Below are 23610 nucleotides of genomic sequence, written 5' to 3'. Positions count from 1 at the left end.
TATTAACCTATCTAAAGCAGCCACTCAGTGTCTATATGTTCATATATGTGAACAGCAAAGATTAAATATCATATTCCACTCCAGTAGTGAAACAAAATCCTTCTCAAGCGTTCTTTGTGAGGTCTGCAAGCATATTTCCCACGAATTTAATTAAACGATCAGGCATCGATACACAAGCCAGCAACAATTTACCATACAAGCTAGAAAGAAAAAAAAATGACGTATACATTTTTTTTTGCTGAAATGCTTAAGTTTTGAAAAAGAAAAACAGGTGACAACATTTAATCAATATTAAAACTGTTTTTTTATAAGATTAATAATGCTCATGTTTTCAGACACTTTGGTAAGGTAAATTAATCATAAAATTATTCGTGAGTCACCATATTTTTCGTGAGTCACGACGGTTCGTGTGTGAGTACAAATTTTCTTTTCGTGAGTGTGCGTGAGTCCTAGCAAAAAATATCGTGCGTGAGTATGATTTTTCAGTCGTGAGTGTGCGTGAGCGTGTGTAAACTATTACTAACGTGCACACCTCTAATCGAAATATCGATTTCCGACTATATAAAGTATATACCATATTCATGATCAGGGAGAAATTCTAAGAGGTTATAACCATATCCGTTTGTCTGTTGCAAAGACGCAAAAGCATTCAATAACATAATAATGCAATCGCACAGATGCATTTTTGTCTGCAAGTAGGTCAAGCTCGAAAATGGGCGAAATTGATCCAATTTTTATGCAATTGAAGGAAATTAAAAAACTAGAGGTATTTTATGTCAATAAGTCGGTGTGTCGAATATGGCATCAACCGGTCCATTTTTTTTGGGTATAGCCCTCATATGTATCGATAAAAATCCAAATTATGACGGATACTTCGAAGTAAAAGAATATTTTCTTAATTCCAAAAAAACTTTAAAACAATGATGCTAAATCTTCAAAATAAGTCTTGAAGCGTTTTTATCTTAAATCTAAAGATTCAATAGTTCAGTTAATTTAAGCACGATTTCTTTAAATCAAGAATGTGTTTCTTTACTTTAAGGAAAATTTGTCTTAATTTAAAGACATGTAACTTTATCGAAGGGATGAACATTTTCAAAATGTGTGTCCTAAATTTAATGAAAAAAATGTTTGAAGCAATGAAATTTCTTTTATGTAAATTTTCATTATTTTAAAAAAAATTGTCCTTAATTGTGTGTAAACTGCGCATCCTAAAATTGAGGTTGCTTAATCTTTAATATCACGTAAATATTTGTTTCAGTGTAGACCGATCACCCGATTTAACTTTTTGGGCTTCTAGACACAGCAATTTTTATCCGATTTGACTGAATTCCAAATCTAATGGTGTGTTAAAATAGTAAAGAGATATGTAAATTTTGGTATATCGAAGTTATTTCATAGAGTTTTCTTGCACGCTTAGATGGTAAAGATTCCTCTAAACTTAAACAAATATGGGTTTTTTAAATCTAAAATCTGATGCAGTCTCCATATGTATTAAATCGATATTTGTCATCAAATCCACCTGAAATTCTATATAGTTTTAAGTAACCAAAATGGAAACTATGTTATTATATTTAGATTAGGTTAGGTGGCAGCCCGATGTATCAGGCTCACTTAACTAGTCAGTCCTTTGTGATACCACATTGGTGAACTTCTCTCTTATCACTGAGTGCTGCCCGATTCCATGTTAAGCTCAATGACAAGGGACCTCCTTTTTATAGCCGAGTCCGAACGGCGTTCCACATTCCAGTGAAACCACTTAGAGAAGCTTTGAAAGCCTCAGAAATGTCACCAGCATTACTGAGGTGGGATAATCCACCTCTGAAAAACTTTTTGGTGTTAGGTCGAAGCAGGAATCGAAGCCACGACCTTGTGTATGTAAGGCGGTCATGCTAACCATTGAACCACAGTGGCTATTATATTTGATTCATGGTGGTGAGTATTTAATATTCGGCCGAGTCGAACTTAAGGCCTTATATTATTATTTTCTTTTTTTTCAACGTAGCTTTAAGGCAACATAGTTTTCTAAAAACAAAATCTTTATTTGAAAAACTCCAAATACTAGTAAACTTTTTTGGAGTGTAACGATTAAAATTCTTGTTGGAGGGTATAGGAACTTTTGTCTGGCCGAACTTATCGCTGTGTTCACTTGCTTACTATAGAGCTCTGTATTGTCCTACTTACGCATCCATGGTGTACAAGTCAAAGTTTATCACGTCTTATATTCATTTTATTGCAATCAATGGGTATTATTATGATGATGATGCATGAGTAAAGAAGCTTGGACTTTTAATTAATACTCGTTTATGAAGTGATCGATATATTATTTGTTTATTTTTTTAAATTTCCAATCATTTCATACCATACTCTTGACACATAATTATGATGAAGAAGACTACGATTAAATATTTATTTTCGGTTTTTCTCGGGTCTATGGTTGATCTGCCGACTTCATGGCATAGTGATTAAATTCATCGTAAACTGACCTATGGTAAAACGAAAATACGTCGTATATTCAAAATAACCATCTGTGGATTGGTGTGATTGTGACTGGTTTTATCCAACAGCAGTTTGGCTGACATAAGCTTTTGATTATATTTTTATGACCCCTTCTACGATATTGCTTCATATGTTTTATGTGTGGCTCTCTACCTTTCGATTGTGAATATCAATTTGTCAAACATATGGCAAACATGTGTTTTGATATCGCCAAGTTTTATTCGCTCTTAGTGTCCCTAAAATTAATAAAAAAAATATTATTTTGCGTATGGTTAAAGTTTTAGATGTGGGTGATTCACTTACAAGTTGAGATTAAGTATAATGTCGAAGAAAACTTAACATAATTCAAAACTTTATGTCTACACTCAAAGAAACAAATACTTTCCTCCAGAACGAAATTTTATACAAACGAAATTCCCTTTTCAAAAATATTTTTCTTTATATTATTTCCCTCATATATGAAAGATATATGACTTTAACGTATGGGTTGAAGCATGAAAAAAGAGTCCAGCAAAAAATTAAAAGCTCTTACAAAGTCACTACTTTTAATTGATACCAAAGAATGCTCTTCTAGAGATGAGTTTATTTTTCCGTTATTAGAAATTCTTTGGAGATGATATATGAAAACATTTGTTTTATGCTACTTAAACAATAAATTAAAATGTTCTAAATGTTAATGGGAATGAAGAATAGTAAGGACAAAGAAAATGCAGTGAATTTCAAAAAATCGTTTGAAAAATTTGCTGATACTTTTTTTGAAGACTGGGTGAAATATATGTCTCATATTTCAGCACACTTTGCATAGCGAATGAAATCGATATTTATTTAAATCTTTCACTTTATTAAGTTTTTGTTTATTAGTTTTCCAAGTTGTATCCTAATTAGTGAATTATTACGCACATGAGACCATTTCCCAGCAGATTTTGACGTTTTTTTTAAGTGTAATCTGAGTTGGTGCACGGTCCAAAAAGACTGTTTTTCATATGTTTAGGTGTAAAAATTATATGTTTGGAACTCAAATTTTTTAACATAATATTTTTTAAGTGCAAGCATACACTCATAGAAAAAATCATGCACGGCGTGCTTATTTCAAAACGATTCGTTCATGAAAGTGAATCAACACACATGTGGTGTCAAACTGTGAACAGGCGGTGTCAATCTGACAACGATAAAATCACACCATGCGTTGTCAAAACAACAATCAGCGTTCATGATCTGACAACGTTATGGTTACGACTTTATAAACAAAATTAAAAAAAACTTCCGCTTGCGTGACTCGAACCTGTGTTCCTGCACCATACGCGTTAACAGTCGCCTTAGCACATTGCACCACCGAGAGAGTTGCCATAATAACGTCTAACGATTATTTTAAGACTTTTCATGGCCAAAGAAAAACGAATGCCGTTCATGAAATCGTGAACGCCCGTGGACGAAATTGTGAACATTCCGTTTTGATTTTTTGTGAACGTTTCCGTTTCATTTTGTCACCGTCCGTTCACGACTATGGAACGTAATTTTTTCTATTAGTGTACAATGTTCATAAATCAGCATAACATGTTTGGGATATATACGTTGATATGTTAGAACATATTATGTTTGGGATATAAAATGTTTGCAAATATAATATTCTTGGATGCAAACATATATTAATTTAGAAATAGCCTATAAACATATATGTGTTTAGAAAGATACATTTAGAGAGTATGCTGGAATGGAAGTAACCAATTGGCGCCTTAAAAAAATATATACAAAGAAAATTTCATTAAAATTTTGTTCTACCAGTGTATCCCTACGGTGAAATATAATACGTTTGAACAATACAAACAATATTTTGTTTGGACCAATCCGGAAAATATATATTCTTGAAGAAAAGTGTGTTTGGGGTATATGTTACAGAGTAATATCACAAGAATATAGGACAGACAGATAGACACTGCTTAATTGAAAATTTTCCTAAGATTAAGTATTTACATTATTTATTCTTTGCACGAAATTATAAATCTGATACCCCCAATAAGATAGTTTTTTGGGGTATAAATATATGCAGTGCGCCAACCTAAACAAAAGTTTACCCATTTACATGTTATGCATACCAAATTGCCATCGCTCGCTTCCAATTCCATCAATAAAAATTACACATTCACTTATTGCATTCTTGATTGTAACTTCAATGAAAAATCAATTTAGTACATCTCATACTTGAATAACAATTCTAAAATTATAGTGAAAAGAAATGCAATTGTAAGATGCAACGTCTTTTCTATACCAACTCAAATTATGACTATGGGTCGGTTTCTCAATATCTTGCTGTTTTGCAATAAAATTAAGTTAAATTTGTCATTTGTTTAATAATGGACATTTTTAATAACCGTTGGATTTTCCTGCACCAATTTAAAAAAAAATGTTTTGACCTTCACGGTCATTGCTAAATTGTCATCATTCTGTTCAAGATTTTTTTCATATGGTCGAGGTGTATCCAATGAAATGTCAAACTTATCATACTCACCACGATATAAAATACTTTCGTTATCATATGCAGAAAACTAGTCAGTTGTTAAATTATTGCCAAAATTAACTATGTCTTAGTTAATTTTTAAAATTTTTAAAGAAATTTTCCCTAACCCAATGAAATTTTCTGTCTCAAAACTTTTATTATTTAAGAATGAACTACAGCGTTGTTAATATAGTAATGATTTGGCGTCAATAATTTTCTTCTTTACTTTTAATTAATTTATGCTTTCATGAAAAGGAAGAATTTTGTAAATTGTTAAAAATTCAAATATGTCAACAAATTGTCACTTTGTGCTTTTCTCCGGAACGAAGTTTTAGGCAAATGAAATTGCCCTTTTATTATACAGTACTCTCTTCTAGAGCAATTAAACCCAAATTTACAATAAGCGACTCCATGATTGTCTCAATACTTTTTTATTTTCTTTTAATAAAATTTTTTAGAGACAAAAGAAAACTTTGTCTAAAATTCCGTTCCTCACACTGAAAAAAATATTGTCGTGAAGTCAAAGATTCCATTGTCCTTAAAATACGAATGCTAATTTTGCTTAGCAAAGAAGACGCATATCTGATATAAAGTTTATTTTTCCTTGTTCAAAAGTCAAGAAACTTTTCAATGAAGTCGTTTTGTCCTTATAATTAAGTGATTCGACTTCAAAATGGATATCATTACATGAAAGAATTTTTTTTGGTCAACTTGGCTTTAATAAATCAGAAAAATACTTTAAAAAAATTAAATATAAAAATTTAAAATTAATTAAATTGTCTTGACTGCAGAGCAAAGAAGTGTTAAACAAGTATATACGGCCGTAAGTTCGGCCAGGCCGAATCTTAGTACCCTCCACCATGGATTGCGTAGAAACTTCTACGAAAGACTGTCATCCACAATCGAATTAATTGGGTTGTGGTATCTTAAAACTTCTTAACATCGTTTTCTAAATTGTGAGTTAGTCCATGGTCCACGTGGTATATATTAGACAAAAAAGTTATGTATAGGTAAGTCTACAAATAATTACGAATCGAATTGAAATATGGGGGTCGCTTATATGGGGGCTATATAGAATTATGAACTTGATATGGACCAATTTTTGTGTGATTGGGGATCTATTTATCTGAGGGCTATATATAACTATAGACCGATATGGACCTAGTTATGTATGGTTGTTAACGGCCATATACTAGCACAATGTACCAAATTTCAACTTACTCGTATGAAATTTGCTCCTCCAAGAGGCTCCAAAATCAAATTTCGGGATCGGTTTATATGGGGGCTATATATGATTATGGACTGATATTGACAACTTTTGGCATGGTTGTTAAATATCATATACTACCACCACGTACCAAATTTCAACCAGATCGGATGAATTTTGCTTCTCCAAAAGACATCGGAGATCAAATCTGGGGACCGGTTTATATGGGAGCTATATATAATTATGGACTGATATGAACCAATTCCTGCATGGTTGTTGGATACCATATACTAACATCACGTACCAAATTTCAACTGAATCAGATGACTTTTGGTCTTCCAAGGGGCTCCGGAGGTCAAATCTGGTGATCGGTTTATATGGGGGCTATATATAATTATGGACCGCTGTGGACCAATTTTTACATGCTTGTTAGAGACAATATACTTACACCATATACCAAATTTCAGCCGGATCGGATCAAATTTGTTTCTCTTACAGGCTCCGCAAGCCAAATCGGGGGATCGATTTATATGGGGGCTATATATAATTATGGACCGATGTGGACCAATTTTTGCATGCTTGTTAGAGACCATATACTAACACCATGTACCAAATTTCAGCCGGATCGGATGAAATTCGCTTCTCTTAGAGGCTCCGCAAGGCAAATCGGGGGATCGGTTTATATGGGGTCTATATGTAATTATGGACCGATATGGACCAATTTTTGCGAGGTTGTTAGAAGCCATATTCTAACACCATGTACAAAATTTCAGCCAGATCGGATGAAATTTGCTTAGAGCAATCGCAAGCCAAATTTGGGGGTCCGTTTATATGGGGGCTATACGTAAAAGTGGACCGATATGGCCCATTTGCAATACCATCCGACCTACATCAATAACAACTACTTGTGCCAAGTTTCAAGTCGTTAGCTTGTTTCGTTCGGGAGTTAGCGCGATTTCAACAGACGGGCGGACGGGCATGCTCAGATCGACTTAGAATTTCACCACGGCCCAGAATATATATACTTTATGGGGTTTTAGAGCAATATTTCGATGTGTTACAAACGGAATGACAAAGTTAATATACACCCCATCCTATGGTGGAGGGTATAAAAAGGACATGTTTTTCAACACTTTATTTTAAGGACGTTTTTTACATGAAAAAATTCATTTTTTTACTGGAAAACGAGCCTGAATTTGAAAATATATGTTGTTGTTAACATGTTTGTGAAGGACTTTGATAGCATATAAAGAAAACAACTTAAAAAACGGAAAATTAATCAAGGAAACAAATTTTCTCCGTTTCTTTGGTTCGGAATCAATACCAAAATCATTAGAGTAAATACAAAACCTTTGGAACCGGGCATGTTTTTTTTTCAGTGCAAAAAAAAACTCTTCTTTTTATGAGGGAATCTCAGAAAATGGCATATACGTTAATTCAATTTTCGTATGAGGTAGTTCACTCTTCCCCTAAAACGGTTCACTTTTTTCCATGTATGGTAAACGATATAAAATAAAAATAATTACAGGTACACCAATATTTTGTAAAGCTACTAAAACTATTGCGTGTGTGGGCTTTAGTTGTCTCATCCGGCAATTTTAAGATGGATGATACTTAAATTGAATGTAGAGTATTAGATTACATTGGCCACCACCTGCCGCCTACCTTGTTGATAACCTTTACACAAGCTATAAATAAGTTCGTTAGCCTCTATGACAAACTGTGATAAGTGCTCGTTGTTTCTTTTCCGATAGTATATAAAAAATAATGAAATAATAGAATTATAATTTTTTGGATTGTAGATCGATTTAACGCAACAGATGATATGTTGTAATTTATATATAAAGAGTTGAAAAAAAGCCATTATAGTATCTTTGATAAATATGTGTGAAACACAAAGCCTATATTTTTCATTACATTAAAAAAATTCTTTCCTTCGAAACGAAATCCTATATAGACGTTTTCTTTTATTGATATAGTGGCCACGTTTGTCCCCAACGAATAGTGTATAGCCTGAAGGAAACAACTTTAAGAATAAAGGAAAACTTCGTCCATCTTTGACGCTTGGGGAATTTCGGGTACTTTCATTACAGTCATTGTCTTTCATTGTCTTGTTTTGCTCAGTACACCGAAAAAAAGTGAACTGTTTAATAGGAAGAATGAACTACCTCGCACGAAAATTTAACTAAATTTTGCTCCACAGAATTTTAAATTTTGCTCCAGGGAATTTTAATGCCCTGTTGTACTTTTTAACTGCAGTACACAAAATTACATCCTCTCATAGAAGAAAAAATTAACTAAAAGTAAAGAAAAAAATCATTGGCGCCAAATCATGACCATTTTAACAGTAGTTCATTCTTACTATGTTATTTTTGGGAATCGTACGAAAATCTTCTATACGGTCATTGAACTTTATACTCACGTTTAGTTCATAAAATTTTTGAGACATACTTAAAAAAGTAAGATTTCATTAAGCTGTGGAAAATTTTGATAAAAATAATAAAATTGAACTACTAGCAAATAAATTTTTTCCAATAAAAGTAAGTTAAATTTAGGGTTACTTTAACTACGGAAATTTTTTTCTGTGTATAGAAGACGCATTTCTCTTGCCCAAACTTTTTCTCCTTTACTAAAAGTCGTTTTTTTCGTTAGTAGATTCGACTTCAAATTGGGTATATTTACATAAAAAAAAATCTATTGAACTAAGGACAATTATTATTGAAATCGCTCTTAAATTTAATGTTTTTTCTTCGTGTTTGACTCTATGTTAAAGCAAAAAACATACAAGAATATGAGGAGATTTTTCAGACTTTACTTGAAACATGTTATTTACTTGAACCATGGCATAATTTATGCTTGAAGTCGAGCCTGAATTAGGAAATTTTGCATGTGTTAACATATTTTTAAAGGACTTTGATACCACATATGAAAAAAAAAACAGAAAGTACGAACGAATTAAAAATGTTTTCCCAGTATCAAGTGCGCAAAACTTAAATGTAAAAGAGAATTGCATCTTAAATACATCTTTAGTGTAATTCTACGCTTCTTTTCATCGGAATCAACATATATTAGTTTAGAAATAACATATGAACAAATATGTTCTTTGAAAGAGAGACCTAGTGAGTATGCTGCAAGTAAAAGAATGGAAGTCACAAATTGGTGCCTTAAAAACCTATGTACACAAAGAAAATTTCATTAAATATTTTTTTCTACCAGTTCCTAAGTTGAAACATAATATGTTTGAACAATACGAACAATATTTCGTTTGAACCAATCTTGAAAATATTTATGCTTGAAGCAGAATGATGAGGACTAATTTTAACTGAACCATTTTTCCTAAATTACATGTTAGGAAACTCTAAAAGGGCTTCATGAAAAGACATCATTATATAAAAGAAATTTTGTAAAAGTCGAATATTCCAAATTTTGAAAGTCAAATTTTCGATTCTCATTACAATCTAAAATTTCATTCAAAAAGTTGCTTATTCTATTTTCTGCGAACTGCTAGCAAAAAATGTTCACATTTTTTTATTTATGTTAATTGTTAACAAAAACTAAGGCTTTATTTAAAATTAACGATTCAAGTTCTTGTCTACCATATATAATGAATACAACATTTGTTAAATAATCTTCGCTTTCAGTTTCATTATGCCCCCCAAAAAAATATTTATTTAATTTTTCACAGCTCTGAATTTTGTTTGGTGTTGATGATGTTGACAGTGAACTGCCCTCAGCATGTTATGAGAATGAAATATTCCATTGATCTGCGTGATGATGGTAGCAAAACAGAAATAGTCCATTGATATTCGTGAATTGCTGATTATGAGTGTTAGCAAATACAGGTAGATCTCGATTTGCGTGGTAAAATGTATTTATTTAATTTCGGTATAAAGCATAATACACGAACGAAAAAGAGTGTTTTTCATATGTTTGGGCGTAAAAATTATATGTTTGGAACTCAAATTTTTTAACATAATATTTTTAAGTGCAAGCATATAATGTTCATAAACTAGCATAACATGTTTGGGGCATATATGTTAATATGTTAGAACATATAATGTTTGGGACATATATGTGTTTAGAAAGACAGACCTAGAGAGTATGCTGCAAGTAAAAGAATGGAAGTAACCAATTGGCGCCTTAAAAATATATCCACACAAAGAAAATTTCATTAAATTTTTTTCTACCAGTGTATGCTCTAAGGTGAAACATAATATGTTTGAACAGTACAAACAATATTTTGTTTGGTCCAATCCTGAAAATATATATGCTTGAAGAAAAATGTTTGGGTATATGGTACAGAAGCGATTTTTTGAGGGCGTACAAGGATCAGATAATCAAGCGGAATTACTTGGAAAATATTTGTATTCTTAGAAGTTTGCACCGAAATAAATGATGTTGATGTGCCTTGTTTCACATTAGGAGGGTGGATCGTTAAGTACTAAAGTGGAAATTTATTTTTAATACTCGATACACCTGGTCCAGCGATGTTCCAATATTACTAAACCGTCGGTAAATGATATGTAAGATAACAACAAAAATATTTAAATAAAAATGTTTTGATCACGAAGAATTTTCTTCTTCTTTCTTTACAAAAGTGATTTACACTCAAATGCCAACTTAACTTTAATGCCAACTTAACTTTATTTTAGTTCATGAGAATTTGTTGATTTTAGTTAAAATTTACCCCGTGAACATTTGCTCGTTCCTTATTTGAATAATTTTTTGCTTACTTTAATGGCGTGAACTAAAAATAAGAAAAAAACGTTGTATATAAATTTTACTAAAAAATAAAATAGTTTGCTTAAATTGTTCATTAAGGCATTAACCATTTAAAGACATTTTAACCATTTTTAAATCCAATTTCTTCCTTCAATATATGCAAGTAAAAAATAAATACTATTTTTAATAAATTTTCATCAATTTGATAAAAAGTTATGTTGTAATTAGAAAACTATTTTAGTTAAAATTTAAATTCTAACGGCCATTTTCATATAGCTTCGTTAGGCTTTAACTGCCAGTTAACTGAAAATCTTTCATCAGTTAAGTTCTTAACATATGGAATATATAGGCAAGATGAAAAATATGTCCATAGTGCAGTTTAAAAGTTCGTTAGCTAACGGAGCTTCTTGAAAATGGGGGTAAAACTTCTTTCCCTTAACGCAATTATTTAATGATCAGTTTAGTTTAAGATGTATTCCTTTAAAACAGTAACATATTTGTTTGTTCATATAAAGAATAATATTTACGTAAAAAGAAATGTGCATTAAACGGTATTACAACCGCCGATGTCACAAAATAATTTTTTCTTAATATTGTGTAAATTGTGTGTTGTAAAATTTAGTTTGTATAATATTTTATATTTGTCCTATATTTTTGTCAACGTAGATTTTGTTTTCTAAAATAGTGATTAAAAAATACTCGTTCTAAGGTCAACATTTTTGTGGAACGTAATTATTATTTAAATTCAATCACTCTTATAATCCAACACCCTATTATTTGATTGTGAAAACATTGTTGTCGACAATGTTGCTGAAGCTACAACGACAATTAATAGTTTAATCCACTATCATTACCATGAACGCCATCGCTACCATCATAAACAATGTCATCATCCCACACAAACATTTCTTAAATACAGGCGCGAATAATTTCGTAACAATTTTATACCATTCGCTCGAAGCTAATTGAGATCGGCATGTATTCATTGAATTTTGTCCATTAGCAGTCTATGTCTTAAAATGCGGGTTAATTGATTTTGAAAATTGCATTTTATTGTAATGGCGAAGCCTATGCCCTTTTAAGAAGTCTATGGCCTAATATATTTTGGGGGGCGCATCAGATACTATTGCAGCTTATAGCGCGAGCAGAGGTAAATATCTTTCAATTTATCTTTATCATGATGGCATGCCATTATCAGAGGCATTTAAAACAGTTACAAGTTTGAGAGTTTTCGGATTTCAATGTTATTTCTTTTCTTATCTTATCTATCCATAAATATGTGGCATTTTGTTGTACTTCCCTATATATTTTGAATATGATTTGATTGTATTTTTAGAGATTGTGAAGTAGTCTAGTTCCCCTTTTCAATATTTGATTTAAGATTTTATAGTTCAAGAGGAATAAATAAGTATTCAGAGGAATAAATAAGTAGGCGATTTAGTATTTTTCTTGCTGAAGTGTGGGAAATAGTAAGATTATATTTGAAATTATTGACGTGTATATACAAAGAAAACAAGTTCGTCACTAAAATGATGCTAAATTTAATTTATTTTTATTGAAGAAAAATTATTTGGTTTTAGCATAATATTTTTTTTTTAATTTTCCACAGCTCAATGCAATATTCCTTATCCTATGTATGTCTTAAAATTAAAAAAAATTGAATCACCTTTAAAATACGTTTAATGTAAACTAAAACAGAAGAAAATTTTCTTATGTTTCCCAAAAATAGTAAGAATGAACTATTACACGATTAATACGGAGATGATTTGGCACCAATAAGCTTTCTCTGTACTTTTAGTTGTTTTTTCTTTTATGAGGAGAGAGTTAAAAACATAATGACATGGTAGGTCATTGCATTTTCCTTTTTTAAAAACGTATTGTGGAAATCTCAAAAAGTTAAGAACAATTTAGTTAAATTTTCAAACGAAGTTCACCTAGACCTCGCTTTGCGTTGTTTCCAAGTAGAGTCGCTGCTGAATTAGTACTAGTTTTCACTTTGCGTCGTTGGATTTTCGAAGTTGCGTTATTATGTGTCTCCAATCTTTGCATGGTTTGCCATAGAAACTCATAATTCACTTTGCGTCGTTTCAGTTTCCGTCGTGTTTTTTTTTTGGAACGTATTTGCGACGCAAAGCGAAGTCTAGGTGTAATTCATTTTTCCCATAAAAGATCTACTATTTTTTCCATTAATTATTGTAAAGAATCAAGATGAGATGGTTTTTAGATCTTAATTGACACTATGGCCTGAGTTCACTCGCCGAACCATTGCAAATTTTTCTGAACCATTATAAATATTTATGGTGCTGTACACAAACATGTTATTCATTTTAAGGTGTTTGAGCTCACCAACAATAGCCATCTCCCTCAACTGAAACCGTAGTTGAATATTTTCAATTATAATCGCAATGTAATTAAAAAAATATTGGATTCAATTAATATTGAATCCAATATTTTGAATCCAATTACTTCCGCCAAATTAATTTAAAGCAATCTCAATTAAAAATATAAGTCAATTCGTCAATTAAGCCACAAAATATATTTTATTTAAGTACTACTAACAGATAATTTTATAAGACTTAAATAATAAAAACAAGTAAGGAAAGTCTAAAGTCGGGCGGGGCCGACTATATTATACCCTTCACCACTATGTAGACCAAAATTTGTGTTACCATTAGAACTCCTTCAAATTTGTTGGGAGTTATTATCAAGGTTTATATTCCCATATACAAATATTTCTATCTGAAACGATTTGGAGACAATTTTTTGTACTTCTACAAAACCGCTAGAATTAAAAATTAAATCGGCTAACACCCTGGGTTGAAGCACAATGTTAGTAAAAAAAGTATGGGAAATATACAGCTAGAGCAATTTTGATGCAATTGTACAAAAGAGCATTTATGATTTATCTGGCGATACGTATGTATACGTGATATAGGGCAATTCGAGTAATATTTAAAATTTTTGCTACTCAGCAATGGCGATTTTACAAGGATACTGGTTAAATCTCGCCAAGATATGTGGTCAATTGTGGGTTGTGATATATAATTTGGCCAATTCGGGCGATATTTCCACAAGTCGAAGCTTTATTTAAAAATCGACTATTCTGTGGAAAGTTTGACATTACAGTGTGTATGATATGACTACGATATGGGGAAATCATCACAGAATTTTGTGTAAAATGTGGGTATTTTGGCCATATTAGATCAAGTTGACACACTTAATTAGCATATCAAATGTATTCTCCGTGGGAACTATCGAGTCAATTGGAGGAAATTCCCATTGTAAATGGGTCTAAAATAAGAACCATTCTACCATATTTCCCCTACTCTGGCGTACATGTATATGGGAGCTATATCTAGATATGAACCGATTTTGACCAAATTTGATATGCATAGTTAGTGTAATAATCCTACTATCTCAGCAAAAAACGTAAATGGGAGAATTTTGGCCTCCGTGGTAATATGGGTGTAAACCGGGGGAAGTTATATATGGGAGCTATATCAAAATCTGAACCGATTTGAACCAAATTTGGCACGCTTAACGATACTAATTAACCCTTCTGTGCGTGATAAGGTCCCGCTGGACCTTTTTGATTTTTATTCATACATAACTTTATCTTTTATATGAATTTCAGCTTGATGGTTTATGACTTCTTGTACTGAAGTGTTTTAAGTTGAAAACTTTAAATTTTTATGTGATTGAATCATGAAATCGGTTTTTATAGGTATTTCAAAAAGTTTAGTGCGATTCTGCGTGATGGGGTCCAATGGGACCTATTACTAATTACATTAGTGGTTTTAGCACAGTTTAAAAAGCAGTGTAAAGATATTGCGATTTTCGTATTTGGAACAATTAATAACACTAACATCCTTTCAGAAAATACCGTTATTTGGAAGAATTTGTCATTTTTGAAGTTTCCATTGGTTTCGTTGCTTGGTAGTACATAATTTTATGTCTTCCGTTGATATATCCAATATAGTGAGAGTAAAAGTGCAAAAAAAGTTATTTGAACTTCATGAAAATCGTGGTCGAAATAAGTTTTTATATTTCTATACATTTTCCAGACCTATCGGCTCCTGGAATTTGGCAAGATGTGCCTCAATTTGGACCAAGTTTGAAACAACCACTGTGCACATAATACTGCGAGCAAAACGAACGCCACTAAAAAAAATCGTATTGTTTTTCCTTCAAAAATCCAGTTTGTTAAGAACATTCAACTACAAAAACAATATATTGTTGCTTGGTACGTATAAGGATACTTATAGGTACCACGCCTGCGTCAAACATCAGGGCCACTAGTATACTAATCAAAAATTTTAACATTATCTGTATCCTATTCAAAATTAAATAAAACTGTATATTTACAACCAAATGTTTATATATGCAATTTGTGCGTTATAGAAGAGTCCACCTACAGTAAATGATCGAAAAATATCGTAGGGATAACCTCTCTACCATCCTTTTTTTATTGTAGGCCCCACGGGACCTCATCACGCTGGTATCGCTTCCAGTGTTATCACATACACATACTCCTTGTGCAAAATTTAAAGCAAATCAAGGCAAACCTCTGGCTTTTGAGACCATATGAGTCTAAATCGGGGGAAAGATATATATGGGAGCTATATCTAAATCTGAACTGATATTAACCAAATTTAGCACACTGAATGATACCCTTAAACGTACTCCTTGTGCAAAATTTGAGCATATCAGGGCAAAACTCTGGCTTTTAAGACCATATGAGTCTAAATCGGGGGAAAGATATATATGGAGCTACATCTAAATCTGAACTGATATTAAACAAATTTAGCACACTGAATGATACCCTTAAACGTACTCCTTGTGCAAAATTTGAGCAAATCAGGGCAAAACTCTGGCTTTTGAGGCCATATTAGTCGAAATCGGACGAAAGATATATATGGGAGCTATATCTAAATCTGAACCGATTTTTTCCAAAATCAATAGCGATTGTTTTTGAGCCAATATAAAACTCTGTGCCAAATTTGAGGACAATCGAACTTAGACTGCGAGCTGTACACAAAATTACATATACAGACAGACGGACAGGCAGACAGACAGACACATCGCTAAATGGACTCAGAATTTAATTCTAAGGCTATCGGTATACTAAACGATGGGTCTCTGACATTTCCTTCTTCGTGTTACATACAAATGCACAAACTTATTATACCCTTTACCACAGTAGTGGTGAAGGGTATAAAAATTCATCACAGTTACGGGTATGTCCTCTCCACAAAAATATTTTAGAAATTGTCAGGGTCTTAATAAATTCATTGGTTCATGAGTGCATGTTAATCATTGATTTTTTTTACTAGTACTACTTCTTTTATTCATTCCAATATAATAATTGACATATTTTATTTTATTTATTTACTTCCAGAGCATAAATTAGTCATGGTTGGTTTAGACAATGCAGGCAAAACCACAATACTATATCAATTTCTTATGAATGAAGTCGTCCACACATCACCCACCATCGGATCAAATGTCGAAGAAGTTGTCTGGCGGAATATACATTTCCTTGTTTGGGATTTGGGGGGACAACAGAGTTTACGGGCGGCATGGAGTACATACTATACAAATACCGAGGTATGATCTACAATTGCTATTAAATATGTGATACTAAATTATCTTTCTCTTCCATTTTTGTATAGTTTATTATAATGGTTATCGATTCTACGGATCGTGAACGTTTGGCTGTGACACGTGAGGAGCTGTATCGAATGCTGCAACACGAAGACTTAAGTAAAGCCAGTTTATTGGTTTATGCAAATAAGCAGGTTTGTTTTGTATTCATAGAGATTTTCGGCACTGTAAAAATACAAATGTTGTCTAAAGATCTGATAGTATTACGAGTAGTATAATTTTTAATATTAATGATTATGTAAACATTTCATCATGGAAAAGTTTTCCATGACAAAAAAATATCGCATATGTACTAAAACGTAAATAGATCTCTATTTTACAACATTTGTTTTTCATTGTGAAAATCCCCAAATTGTTGTTTATATTTACGTTTGTTTTAAAATTTTATAGGATTTAAAAGGCTCAATGTCAGCGGCAGAAATATCACGTCAATTGGATTTAACATCGATAAAGAAACATCAATGGCATATACAAGCGTGTTGTGCGTTAACCGGTGAAGGGTAAGTCTTAAAAAGTAAAGCAAAATGTTTTTGCATTCGAAGAGGAGGAATATCAAAATTAATATTGTAGTTGTGTCCAGTCAAATATATGATGAGAAACGGGTCCTCGGATATTGTATGAGAAATTAAATGAACTTTTTATGAATCCTAAATTAAACATTAAGACAGAGACAAATAACCATCATAACCACCCATAGGAATGCCACAAAGTTTGAGAAATTTAATTTAAAATGCAGTAGTTTGTACCAAATATTTTTTTTATTATTTCTGCAAATTTCCTGTAAATCGTACGCAAACACATTCGAACGAAAATCAATCACTCGCATTAAAATCAATTTGGTTTTTCTATTTTTATACCCTAAACCACATAGTGGACAGGGTATAATAACTTTGATCGGCCAAAAAATGTGCCTACCAGAAATATTGATTTTAGACCCCATAAAATATTTACCGATGGACTCAGAATCACCTCCTGAGTCGATCTAGCGCTTGGTGTCCGTCCGTCCGTCCGTCCGTCTGTCCATGTATTTGTTGTTCACAGGATTCCGGTCGCAATTATTAACCGATTTGGATGAAATTTGGTACAGTATGTTTTTGGGCACAAGGACGAACGCTATTGAATTTGAAAGAGATCGGATCAAATTTAGATATAGCTCCCACATATATGTATCGCCCTATTTCGATAAATGGAGTCACATTGCGCTTCTTTACAAACCGATCGTCATCAAATTTTGTACATAGTAAACGTTTTCATCACCCTTTAAGTCTGCAAAATTTCATCGAAATCGGTTCAGATTTAGATATAGATCCCATATATATGTATCGCCCGATTTTCCCAAATTTGGCCATAAAAACCTTATATATTAAGCGATCTTACTCAAACTTTGCTTATTATAATTTTGGTACTGACAATATGTGCTAAAAATAATCGAAATCGGTTCAGATTTAGATATAGATCCCATATATATTGTCCGATTTTGCCAAATTTGGCCGTAAAACCCTTATTTATCAACCGATCGTACTCCAAGTTGGCTTCTTAATTGATCATACTCAAATTTTACACAAGGTAACCTTCATACCTGCAAAATATTATACAAATTGTTTCAGATTTAAATATAGGTCCCATATATATGCATCGCTCGATTTTGCCATATTTGGCCATAATACTCTTATTTATTAACCTATGTTATTCAAATTGCAAATTTTGATGTACTAGCTGATCACATTTAGACTTACATGTAGCTCTTATTGCCCGATTTTTACAAATTTGGATTTATTACCCACAACTAATTGACCGATTTGCTCTTTTTTAATAATGGATTCAATATTAGTGGCATACTAACTCTTTAGGTGCAAAATAACCTATAGCTCCTAATGTTAGACATTTCTGCTCAGATTGTGACAAGACTCCCATAAACATGTACCCCCCTTTATGTTCTTAAATATGGAAATCTCCAAAACCTATACCAATGATGCCCCAAAACCTATACCAATGATACCCCACAAATGCTTATGTTTACTAATTCAGTAGGGGTGATTTAGGGTATGATATAGTCGGCCCCACCCGACTTTCTACTTTACTTACTTGTTGAAAGATAGTTTCGTTTGTAACATATGAGAATACATTAATTCTCAAAAATTAGTATTTTTATATTTTTTGGCGTTTATTTTACTTTTCGTTTATCGTATTATATTTAATGAAGTTATTCAATTTTAATTTTTAATAACAATATTTTTAAAAACATAGGGCGATATTTGCATTTTTATTATATATTTCATATATATTTTTCATATGTATCATGGGCGAAGCTAAAAACTTAAACTTTTTCGATCGCTTAAAAATAATAAGATTTTATACGATATAAATAAAATAAATAAAGGCTTTCGCATATATAAACTTATATACATGATATTAATGTTCGAATTCAAAGGTATGATTACTAAAAATATTTTACCGATAAATATTTTGAGGCATGCTAACATTTTTCTGGGGGTGGCATGTGTATGAATATAATGTCGATTTCAATTGGAAGGTAGGTGCAACATTCTCGAAATTGATTGCTCAATATGAAGGACACTGTTAGAAATTATGGATTCTGTATCCCTCCCAATATTATGAATTAACAATAACTTTGGAATGACACTATAATTTGGGCGAAAATGCAATGAGGGAAAAAGTGGTGCAAAACCAAGGCAACATATTTTATGCGAAACGAAAACGCCATAAAAAAAATTGTTTATAAACAGTAATTGCTTATTAGAAATAATATTTCCTGACTTTCTATTATTCACTGTCTTTATACGGTTAAAGGCCATTTTCATTTAGCTTCTTTAGTGTAAGCTAACGAACTTTTGAACCGCACTATGGACATATCTGTCATCTTGTCTATATATTCCATATGTCAGTTAGGAACTAAACTGGTGTAAATTTCAATTAAAATTAACCGGAGATAAGACATTTGCAATTTACTTTCTGTTAGCTGGTAGTTAAAGCCTGACGGAGCTACATGAAAATAGCTGTAAGACAGTTAACCTGTATTCTATAGGCACATCAAAAAATTTCACGAAAATTTTTCCAATTAAAATTTTAATTGAGTTTTAAAAATTATTCAATTAAAAATTTAATTGATTCAACAAATTGTTTAATTGAAACAAAAATCGATCACAAAAATTAATAGTATCAATTAATTGTTTAATTGGATCAATTAAGTTTTTAATTGGATCTGTTAAGTTTTTAATTGATCATCATTTCTGTGATTGAAGACATTTCAATTAAAAAATTAATTGGATCAATTAATTTCCTGATTGAATGTGTGCTTTGAGGAAGTCTGAGGCTATATGAAAACATGTCCAGAATAATCTTGTGATGTTGTAATGATAACACCAGTTTACAAAAGAGGTACACTTGATAAGAGGCAACTTTTCTTATGTATTTTGATCTGCTGATTTCAAAAAAAAAAATTCAAAAATTTTTTATGGAACAGTTTTTGAGATATCCCGTTATTTTTAATTTTTCGCTCTTTTTTCACTAAATAAATTATATCTCGAGTTAGAAATGTCCGATTATATCGTTGTTGGTACTTAAATAAAAGGTATTAAAATCGTTTATACTTGGATCTGTGATAAGTTAAGTGGTTCATATATCGATGCGAAAAGGCCAAACAATTGTATTTTACAATGGACCTTTTCCGCCAAAAATTTGTAAACCATAAAATAATTGAAATGTCAAAGTTATATGCAATTGAGTGACCAAATCCATGAGCCAATCACGCGCACAAAAATGCCTCTCGACCACAGAGAAATGCATTTTTGTGTGGGTGAGTGGCTCATATTTGCATGATTTGACATCATTCAATTGCTTATAACTTTGTCATTTTGCGGTCGTTTTTCTTCTAGTTGATCTTATTACTTACGTCTTATTACTACGTCATTTATACGACCATGAAGAGAACCCCGACGTTTTTTCAATGGTTATACTTTTCTGGCGGAAAAGGTCAATTTTTTTGAAAATTTGGCTTTTTCGCATCAATATTTTTTGAACCACTTAACTTATCACAGATCCAATTATACACGGTTATTCGTCATCTTAAAACGAAATTTCCAAAAGTCAATCTTTCGACTTTCCCACTTCAACTTTTGGAAATTTGGAAAAAATCGATTTTTCCGATTATTGAAAATTCGACTTCTTGATGTTTTGGTTAAATTTCAACATAAAAAGAGCTTTATTCAAATTCGAATTTTTCGTGAAAGTTAGATTTTTCGTTATGGTCACTATAAAAAGTCGATATAGTTTTCGGTTTTCAAAAAAATTCAAAAGTCTATTAATTCTATTTCTAATTTTTGTATTCCTAGTGATAAGGCTATTTTAGTTTGGTTTAATAAGTTGGCATTGGAGGCCACGTTCCTTTGGTACTATGGGCAGTGGTATTTGTACGGTGTGCAACATTCCTATAAACTACCAATGTTTTTTTAATTTTTTATCATAGTCTATTTTAGAGGGACATCATATTAAATATTTATGCATTTTCTCGCTATCTTATATAGCAACTACATGTAAATAAAGAAAATACCAGGCGAGCGAACTATGTCATTTTTGGTTATTTTGCTAGTCATAGCCTACTACCGTATTTAGATAAGATTGCAAAGTCTTATGTTATTATTTAATTTTCCTTGTATCTCCTTTTGTTGTCATTAGATTTTGTATCTTCTCTCAATTACATGAAGTGATTGCTTGTTGTTATTTATTGTTCTTTTGTTTTATTGCAGTCTCTATCAAGGTCTGGAATGGATTGTTCAACGTATCAAAAAGAAATGACATACTCATCAACAAAAGGACTGCGATAGTAGTTTATAGTTAAATCAATAATTTACTATTTATATATTATTATATTAAATAAAATAAAAAATTAACAAAAAAAAAACAGAAAAAATAGTTAAAAAAGAAATAAAACAAATAATTTAATTATTAATAATTTTATATAAACAAATGTATTTTATAAGTGAAGAAAACAAAAAAAAAAAAAAACAGAAAAGGAAAATAACCAATGTAAATCAAACAAAGAGACACCGAAAATCTAACAAAACTCCGATACATATTCTCATAAGGTAGTTTTTTATGTTGTAATTGTAAACAAAACGTTATACGTTATTGATATATTAAAAAACAAAACAGAGATAAAGGAGTCTACCAATATATATATAGAAATAAATTGTATCCCATACATATATGTATACCCAATGTAAATTACTCAGTTGATTAAAATGAATCAAAATAATTTATATAGGCATTAAACATATTTGGCCCCATAATCTACACAGAAATCTTGACTGTACACCTTTTTTCATGTAAAAGCTAAAGACATACACCAATCACTACCAAATAAACATAAATATTATTTTAAATCTCCTTTCGCTGTGTGTTTCTAAGTTAATAGAAAGAATATTGTTTAACAATACTTTGAAATAAATTAAATTGTACTTTTTCTAACATGTGGTAGTTTCTTAATTTATAATAATCGCAGAATGGTACAATTTTTGTGTGCTCTTATAAAAATATATATATAATTGTTTTTAATTTTAAATATCTTAGTATTTTTTTAAATTAGAAAAATATATTTTTATTTCTAGTATTTTATAAATTTATAAAATAAAATATATTTGTTCAAAATTTAGCATTTACCAAAATTTAAAAGAGCCCTATCAAAAATTTTATTTTTTTTCTATTTTTTTTAAATACTATTTGTTATTTTTTTTAAATTTTTAATAGTTAGTTTGGTTCCGCCCATTTTTATTATGGTATCTCACTGTAAAAGGCAGTGATGGTTAAAATTCGCAAGTACCTCCTTGTCATTCATTTATAGGAATTTCCACCTATATATTTTAAATAAATAAAGATCTGACTAAAACTAATTTCTCATAATTTTTTTTAAGAAAATAGGTTAAATGGGAATATTTACCCATTGTGATTTTATTATACCTAGTATCACTACATGTGTTTAGTGGTTAAACATATTACATTGTATATAAAGATCAATTCAAAATCAACACTAGCGTCTATCTAGCTCTGGATGTACGTCTAGAGTGATAAAAACCGCGTGTTTTGAAACTCGGGTTTTTCTCGGACTTTTTTCCAAAACCGGTGAAAGGTATTTTTTGAAACACATAACCAGCATAACCGGTTCGACTAGTTTTCATAAAAGCATTGAACGAAAAATCTATTTTTTTGTTACAAAAAATCAACGAAAAAAATAATAATTTATTAAAAGTTGAACAAATTTTTTTTTTACTCAATTGTACTTTGTACCTATTCGGAAGTATTTTCATTGCAGTTAGTTAAAATACCTAGACGTGTTTGCCCAAATTTGACCTTAAATAGGTAATTTAACAATGGAAATATAAAAACCGAAAGCCAGTTTTTGAGTCCTTGAAAACTTCGGCTCTACCACCGAAAATGAAATTTTCACGAAAACCGAAATTGGTGTAAGAAGATATGTTCACTCTAGGTACCGTTTTGTATTGAGTTTTAATAAATTCAATGTGTTGCTGAAGCGTTATTTCTGCTTGTTATATTAGAAAACCTCTAGTAACGGCCTAAATGCGAGGAATTACAAAATTCGATACAACAAAAAATGAGAATACACTAGTAGCCAATCTTTCAATTAAAGGTCCTGACTATGCGAGCTATAGCTTTTAACTACCACCAGTAGTGTAACCTCCAAGTTATGTTATATACACCATGGCAATAACCACTGGTTATATTACTAAAGGCTCCAAAAATCAAGATTGTTACAGGGTGTCGGGGAAACAAGATACTGCTGGTTGACCATCCAGGGGCGGTATCCATTATTTTCGCCTTAAAAATGGATCAATCACATCCCTAATTAGTGATAAGTGCCACATTGGGAAGCCTTATCCTATAAATGGCGACTGGAAAATATAGGTCTCAAAAATCGGAGCTCCAATTTGATACCCCAGGTATTCTAACTTTCGAAACCACCACTACTCTATTAAGGCCCAAAATGTGGCCT

General features: G+C 31.4%; 1 protein-coding gene across 6 annotated transcripts in view; it reads left to right on the top strand.

Moving 5' to 3' along the window:
- Nucleotides 1–22070, top strand: part of Arl5 (ADP-ribosylation factor-like 5) — a 41015-nt gene extending 18945 nt beyond the window's left edge. For all 6 annotated transcript variants that reach the window (XM_075298885.1, XM_075298886.1, XM_075298884.1 and 3 more), the window contains 4 exons: nucleotides 16318–16526; nucleotides 16592–16717; nucleotides 16974–17083; nucleotides 21350–22070. In XM_075298885.1, coding sequence (XP_075155000.1) covers nucleotides 16318–16526; nucleotides 16592–16717; nucleotides 16974–17083; nucleotides 21350–21398 — 494 coding nt within the window. In that variant the 3' untranslated portion in view covers nucleotides 21399–22070. The remainder of the gene's footprint in view (nucleotides 1–16317; nucleotides 16527–16591; nucleotides 16718–16973; nucleotides 17084–21349) is intronic.
- Nucleotides 22071–23610: the final 1540 nt, after the last annotated feature.

The sequence above is a fragment of the Haematobia irritans genome, chromosome 3, assembly GCF_050003625.1.
Source record: "Haematobia irritans isolate KBUSLIRL chromosome 3, ASM5000362v1, whole genome shotgun sequence".
Classification (NCBI taxonomy): domain Eukaryota; kingdom Metazoa; phylum Arthropoda; class Insecta; order Diptera; family Muscidae; genus Haematobia; species Haematobia irritans.
Note: the sequence above shows the minus strand (reverse complement) of the source record. Positions and strands in the feature narration are given on the sequence as shown.